General features: G+C 38.3%; 2 protein-coding genes across 2 annotated transcripts in view; one reads left to right on the top strand and one right to left on the bottom strand.

The window, feature by feature from the left end:
- The window catches only part of LOC134814078 (modifier of protein aggregation 4-like), a 61,916-nt gene that overhangs the window by 31,482 nt on the left and 22,330 nt on the right, over positions 1 to 8,104 (top strand). The gene's annotated exons all lie outside the window — the stretch shown is intronic.
- LOC134819808 (uncharacterized) lies at positions 1,469 to 2,695 on the bottom strand. The gene has a single exon (XM_063829990.1). It carries the CDS (start codon positions 2,693 to 2,695, stop codon positions 1,469 to 1,471), a length of 1,227 nt encoding a protein of 408 aa, XP_063686060.1.

Raw genomic sequence — 8,104 nt, forward strand, 5'->3', positions numbered from 1 at the left:
AAGGAGCAAGGTAGGAAAACTTTCCGGTAGATTTTCAGAATGCTTGAACAATTATCTAAGGTGAAAATGTCCTCAGATTTTGAATAAAATTACTCCTTAATGCTTTAAAATCGATTTGAAAAGTTGTTATTTTGTCAAAAATCAAGTTTTAAAAACACTTAAATTGATGACGTCATCAAGTGATGATGATGACGATAAATCATTTTTCGATATAATGTAAACTAAAATATAAACAATTATCTTTAAAACATGTGGTTCAAAATGACTGTATCTTTTATACTTTTGAATCTACGGACACTTAAATGTAGGCTACAATTTACTGCAAAAGCGTCTATACATATATGGACACGTTCATTGAAGTTTGAGGATATTGGTAAATATTAGTGACCCTACTAAATGGCACGATGATGTAAAATGTGTCACACTATAAAACTATATAAACCCTCAATGGTTAGGATAATCGTTTCATCCTCTAGATAAACTTTGTCGCATAACGATATCTTTATCAGACAATAAGATATCGTTTAAATGCGGCCGGCAGTGAGTTGTAAACTTTGTCACACTATAAAAACGTGACAGAGTTTATATGGACCCCTTGTTGCCGTGTTTGACCAAATTTTCGAATTTCAAATTTATAGGATAGTTGCATATGACTATTGCATATTGACTATTATCTACATATTTAGCGACTTTTTTCGTTAAATGGTAGCACCATGTAAACTCCGTCACACATTTAAGAAATTTATATGAGGGATGTTTATGACATCCTGACAAGAAATGCCGAATAGTCTAGCATTATTTTGTGAGCTGAATGTGTTTGGAATTGTTCACATATTTCATTGTTATAGGCAAATACAAATACAGAAGGCAGAAATAGGTAAATTTAGTCACATAAATTTGTATGATATCTCAACATGTGTGAAATTGAATAAATATTAGTATACCAACTTAAACACCCTATTATATATTACGTACTATGGATCAATTAACAATATTTCAACCATATGCCGGTCATATAAATTATTATATGGCAGTGATATGTTAACGTTGGCAAAAATTTGTAAATTTCGTCACAAAAAAAATATTATAACTTTATTTGCTCCGTGTTGGCAAAATAACTAATTTATCGACATAGTGATGGTGATAAAGTAACATTATATACTAATTGAGGTATGATTCTTCAAAATAGGGGCAAGAAATGTAAATTTCGTCACATCAGCCATAGCATTTTTTTTTTTTTTTTTTTTTTTTTTTTTTTTTTTTAAGAGAGGCTGGGCATAGAAAGCCCACTAGAGGATAGCATTAAGATGCTTTGCCTACCTCTGGGATGAGGGGGGGTTTATCGGAGACAACAGTGTGAATTGTGGAGGACGGTGGTGGTAATGATCTGAATGGGAATACCGCGCTTTGGTACCAGATGAGTTTGTAAATCAGTTAGGCAAGGCTGCATATGTAATGTGTTAATGCGCTAAGTTACGCCAGTCTGATCCAGTTCTTCTGGTACTATTAAGCGTTTGGTGCGGTTTGTGAAGTTGACGATTGTGGTAATGTGGTGGTTGTCGAATATGTCGTTGACCGAGAGGTAGTAGTCCCGAAAGTATTGACCTCTTATTTGGGCAATAGCTGGGCACTGTCCAAGAAAGTGTGAGACAGTTTCCTCTCCGTCACCGCACATAGGACAAGCACTGGTGCTTGATTTGCGGATGGTGTGGAGGTGTTTGTTTAAGCCACAGTGGCCCGTGATTAGGTGGACTGCGGTTCTATAGTCTTGTCTATTGTTGATGAGTGACGTGTTTATATTATTGATTATTTTGGTGTGCTTTTGGCCAAGTGTTAGTTTGGTGTGTCTAGGACCATCCGTTAACCAGATATCCTGATTCAGTCTGTGGACTTTGTTGTTGATTTGTCGTTTGATGTAAGATTGAGGGATTGGGCATTTCAAAACGTGTTCGCTGGTCGTGCCAAGCTTGGCCAGCTCATCCGCTTTTTCATTTCCCCACAACCCAATATGGGCTGCGATCCATCGGATCTCTAGAGTGTTGTTCGATCCGAGTGCGTTAAGGGTGTCATAACAGTCTCTAGTAGTTCTGCTCCTCGTTGAAAGCGAGGAAATAGCTTGTATGGAGGAGAGACTATCAGACCATATAATGATGTGTGAATTGGTGTAGGATGAGAGATACTTGCAGGCTTCAATGATTGCAGTGAGCTCTGTCTGGTAGACAGTACAATAATCAGGGAGCTTGAATGATCTCTCTTCCAGGGTGGTGTTGTTGTTGTCAGTCGTGATGATGTACCCAGCCCCACTTCCGGAGTCTGATAGAGACCCGTCTGTGTAGCAGGTGATCGTTTCACTGGTAATGTTGTCGATGGTGTGTTGGAGTGCGGTTCTGTATTCAGTGTTGTTAGTTCCAGGAGTGGTGACGGTGAAGTGCCGTCCCAGCATCATGGTTGGTGCTGTGAGGTCTCTTGTGGCTCTAGGTGGTATGTTGAGATCCTCCATGAATTGTTTGTTGATTGTGGTGTGGTTTTTGATAGTTCCCTTCCTGTGGGCGATAGTTTCAAGAGTGAGGCTGCCGTAGGCTTGAAGCCTTGCTGCCCCCTTCGCTGCTTCGCCCCTCAGGAATAGTATGGTGTCTGGAGTGTCAGTAAGGTGATTCAATGCGAGGAAGGGTGTACTTGGCATGGCACCAGACATCATTCTCAGTGCCAATGCCTGCACACGTTTGAGCTTCCTCGCATTGTAGTCCGTGTCAATTGCCCTGATCCATATACTACAACAGTAGGACAGAATGGGTCGAATGACCGCTGTGAACATCCATTTACAAGTTTTAGGGCTCATACCCCATGTGGGGCCGACAGCTCTTCGACATTACATGAGGGATGCCGTGGCTTTTTTGGTGATGTTGATGATATGTTCGTTGTAATTGAGTTTGCTATCTAATGTCACTCCTAGGAATTTAGCCGACTTCGAGAGACCTATAATGTTGTTGCCAACTTTTATTGGTCTCAAAGTCCACTTAGTATTCCAGGTAAACATGACTATCTGAGTCTTGAGTGCGCTGATAGATAGATCCTTGGTTTGGCACCATTTTTCTATCGTATTGATGGTTTTGCATGTGCGGTTCCAGATGATGTCCAGGTCATTTCCTTCTGCTAGTGAAGCCAGGTCATCTGCGAAGGCTTGCAGGTAACCCGGTATGTCCTTCGCAGTAAAGGAGAGGAGATCATCGACTACCAGGTTCCATAGAAAAGGAGAGAGGATGCCTCCCTGGGGGCAGCCTCTCCTGATCTGTACCCTTCTCGACTTATCCTTATGACTTAGATTGATAAAGCAATTAGTGACCATGTTGATGATCCATTGCGCTGTAGCTAGGTCCACTTTCGTGGCCCTGACTGCATCAGAAATAGCTTTGAACGAGACGTTGTCGAAGGCGCCCTCTATGTCAAGAAAAACTCCTAGGACATATCCCTTCTTAGCTATTCTGCGCTCAATGGTGTGGGTAACTTTATGAAGAGCCGCTTCTGTTGAGCAGCCCTTCCTAAAGCCGAATTGACGTTTGTTTATGTCATTTGCTATGTTGAGGTCGTGTTGCATGTGCCAAAGAATCACTTTCTCCTGTAATTTTAGCATCACAGGTGAGAGAGTGATTGTGCGAAAAGACTTAGCCTTGTTGTAGTCGGTTTTGCCGGGTTTGGGGAGGAAGATTCCGATGGAATCCCTCCACAAAGTAGGGATGTGTTGTGTTTTGTGATTATTTGTCATGATGTTTTGTGTTATATCTTTGATATGGTTCCAGGCTTTCTGGAAGATGATCGGTTTCAGGGTGTCCGGTCCTGCAGCCTTTAAAGGATCGAAAGACATGAGGGCCTTCTCGATTCTTTCAGGGCTGTAGATTTTGTCTAGTAAGTCTGAGGAGATGGGTATTGGGCCGAGGGGCGGGACTGGCGGATCAGTAACACTCTCCCTGAAGTGGGTTTGAGTCATGACCTCCAGTGTCTCCTCTGCGTTTTTGGTGAGTTCTCCGTTGGGTTTATAAATGGCTTCTAGTTTGTTGTTGGTGTCAGTACAGGTTTTCAGAATCTTGCTCATCCTTCCAGATTCTTTGACCGATTCTGTGTCTCTGGAAAAGTTCCGCCACGCATTGCGCTGGGAGTTTGACAGGATCTTGTTGTATTGCTTGTTGCTTTCTCGGAGAGCAAGCCACGAAGCGTCAGTTTTCTTTCTGCGGGCTGTAATGAGTTTGCGTCTTATTCCCCTCTGAGCTTCCTCGACTTCTCGAGTTAGCCAGGGAGGTTTGCGGACCGCACTCGAGATGTAAGTAATAGGACATGCCTCCTCGAAGGCTGTCCTGAGAGCAGAGTTTAAGGTGTTGACCTTTAGGTCGATTTCTTGGGGTGTGATAATGCCGTTACTGTGGAGGTCGTTGTTGTTCTGTAGAATCTCGTCAAATTTCGCCCAGTCAGTGTGCTTGACTAGTCGTATTTGACGTGGTTCTTTTTTGGGGCCGGATGTTATATCAAACATAATATATCTGTGAGCCATAGCATTAGTTAGATAGATTTTCTTTCATATCAACTGCCCTTATTATAGCTAGAATGGATTTATACAGGAAATATAGAAACCCATGCCCATTTTTCATCACATTGAAATTATACTGTTGGGGCAGGAAAAGTAAATTTCGTCACATTTCGGTAAATTAGCTAATTAGTGATATCAAACTCAGCATTGTTAAACTTGGGTTCTGATTTGCTGAAAAATAACCAACCAATAATTCCTGGAAGAAAATTGAATTTTAACTGATATGAGGTATGGTTCTTTAAAATAGGGGCAAGAAATGTAAATTTCGTCACATACGTAATTTTAAAATTTAGATAGATTTTCTTTCATATCAATAGTCCTTATTATAGTTAGAATGGATTTATACAGGAAATATAGAAACAGTGCACTGTATTTTGATAACATTTCCCGAGGCATATATGAGAATGTAATTAAGGATATGAAAATTGTGTATGAATGGCTTAGAATCAACAAGCTGAGGCTAAATGCTGCAAAATCTTCATTCATTGTATTTGATAGATCACCTAATCTGGACACGTTGTCAATCCCTCTGGATTTGGAAAAAGAATGCCTATTTATAGAAGAAACTAAATCTCAAAAATATTTAGGTCTCATGATAGACAATTTATTGAACTTTCAGGACCATATTGATTATGTGAAATCAAAAATTGCTAAAAGAATAGGGGCATTATACAGGTCGAAAAATCTTCTTCCACTGAAATATAGAAAAATGTTTGTAAATGCTCTTATGCTCCCCCAATTTGACTACCTGGATATAATATGGTGTAGGGCTGCCAAAACCAAACTTAATTCTCTTGATATATTATACAAGAAAGTAGCAAAAATTGCTCTGGATGTTCATTGGCAGGAACCATCAGTAAATGTATATCGAAATATGAAGTGGTTACCCTTACACTTAAGAAGACAACTCCATCTATCAACGTATATGTATAAAATTCTTAATGAGGCTGCACCATCATCATTCACAGATAAATTTTCTTATGTATCCGGAGGATCACGTGATGCTGAGAGGTGCAACCTTTATATTCACAAATCCAGAACACACAAAACCTTTACATATTTAGGTGCAAAATGTTGGAATACAATTCCAGAGAACATAAGGACTATAGAATGTAGTGTAAAATTCTCACAATGTATGAAATCTAAATTTATGTCAGATGTAATTCAAGGAGTCTCATCCTATGAAATAAACAATAGTTTCGACTATTTCTACACTCTAGCTATGTGACAACTGAAACAAATTTAATGGTGCTGGAGTTTTCGTCGGGTGGAAAGGCCCCCTGCGTTATATATGACCTATTTCCAGAAGTATAGAACTTTAAACATCTCCTTTACTCGTTCCCATTTGTTATCATTGCCAATCTATTATTGTTCTATACTTCTCTGTATATAACTGTAAATAACATTACTAACGTAATCCCAAAGTGGGCATCTATGTAATCTTAATTGTTACCTTCATGCCCACAGTTCACTGTTAAATCATATCTTATTTTATCACTCATTAATTTATTACTCATTATGTTTTACATAATATATCCTTATGTCCCTAGAAGGGTGTTCTGCTAACAGTTTTCGACTGACTTGAATGTCCTGCACAGCAGATTGAAGCTTCTTAAATTATTTTTTATTCTTATTGTATTGCTGTGTAAATTTGATTCTAATTCTAATTCTAATGCCAATTTTTCATCACATTGAAATTATACTGTTGGGGCAGGAAAAGTAAATTTCGTCACATTTCAGTAACTTAGTAAAATTAAACTCAGCATTGTTAAACTTGAGTTCTATTTTGCTAAACAATAACCAACCAATAATTCCTGAGAACATTGAATTCTAACCGAGGTATGGTTCTTCAAAATAGGGTCAAGAAATGTAAATTTCGTCACATACGAGTACGTCATTGTAAAATTTAGATACAATTTCTTTCACGTGAACAGTTCTAATTACAGTCCGAAATGATTAATACAGAGATACAGGAAATATAAAAACCCCTGCCCATTTTATAATGTATGTAATATGTTAATCACAGACTATTTCATTCTATAATCATTGTTTCCAAATTTAACCTATTTATGATGTCTTATCATTTTGTGACGATGTTTACATCAACTGCCCTATACTTGAATCAACTGTATCCGTGTATCGTCCTTATATAGAGTTTTCCCGCAAAATTTAACTTATTTACGATGTCGTATCATTTTGTGACGATGTTTACATCAACTGCCCTATACTTGAATCAACTGTATCCGTGTATCGTCCTTATATAGAGTTTTTCCGCCTTCCAAACCAAAATCAGATATAAATGATTTCGGAAATTCACCCAGAATTTCGAATTCCATATAATGTGACAGAATTTACATCATTTCCCAATAACCAAGTGCATGTATTAGCTAACTTTTCAAAACAACATATTTTAGGGCTATGATTGGCAGAAGAACCATCAAATAATGAGTTGAAAGGGTTTTGAGGACACCTCACAGTAGAAAAGAGGTCTTGTATTCTGAGTGTGACAAAGTTTACGTAATATTGCCTTAAAGCCGTTCGATCCGTGCCCTTTAACCAATGTTGTATCATAATTGTTAGATTGACCTAATCTACTATATTTCAGACCAAGGAATGATAATTGGGCAGCTATGGTAAACAATGTCACAAAAATGTGACATTTTTTACATTATAGTGCCTAAAAGCAATACATTTTATTTCTGAGCAGTGCATATGGGAGTATGGGTTACGAGGCTAATGTTCAGAACTTATGAACACGCTAGATTAATAGATGCTAAAATTAAGCCACTATCGTCGAAAACGCTATTTTAGAAATTTACCAATATCCTCAAACTTCAATGAACGTGTCCATATATATATATAGCTTCACGACAATCTGTTGTAAAACAGGGGTTCAAGAAAACCCACTTCCCGATACTCCTGCAACATGAAATTTTTTTACAGTCGATTTGGACAAGGTCTAGACGCTCTGCAAAGTTTCAGATCTCTAACTCAATTTTAACATGGTTTTTAAGGCACCTGAATATGGCGATTTTGGGTTTTTTACTTAATTTCGTATAACATGCTGGCGCGTATTTTGCGCAAATTTCTTAAAAACCTCCACATTTAAACCATTTCTTATTCCTGTCATCTTTAACATTGAATTAGAATGTTTTGAACTTAAATATACCTGCTGAACTACTTTCGATGAGTCTTAATGCCTGGAAAACAATAAAGGGGATATAATAGTATAGGGGGTACATAGTGTTGTGAATATAAGGGCAACGGTTATGCTTGCCAGCATTGTGATATAATAATGTTCATAATTAATTGAATTGCTGCGGCGGAATGCATTGGCAGATTGATTGTTACTGGGTGGCACTCAGCCGGTCATTCCGCCAAATTTTTATTCGGCGGATTATTATGAACATAAATATAATAGCCTGGGGTCCCCATGTAAGCTGAGAGCCGCCGGCCAAAAAGATAAAATGTAAAAGTAATTAAGTCAATGTTCTTGATCTTATGCATGGCGACTTATTTCAATCA

This window comes from Bolinopsis microptera, chromosome 1 (genome assembly GCF_026151205.1).
Source record: "Bolinopsis microptera isolate Bmic1 chromosome 1, MBARI_Bmic_1.0, whole genome shotgun sequence".
NCBI classification, from domain to species: Eukaryota; Metazoa; Ctenophora; class Tentaculata; order Lobata; family Bolinopsidae; genus Bolinopsis; species Bolinopsis microptera.

Coding starts and splice junctions, on each gene's coding strand:
- LOC134819808 (XM_063829990.1), bottom strand. CDS start 2,695: ATGTCTGGTGCCATGCCAAGTACACCCTTCCTCGCATTGAATCACCTT.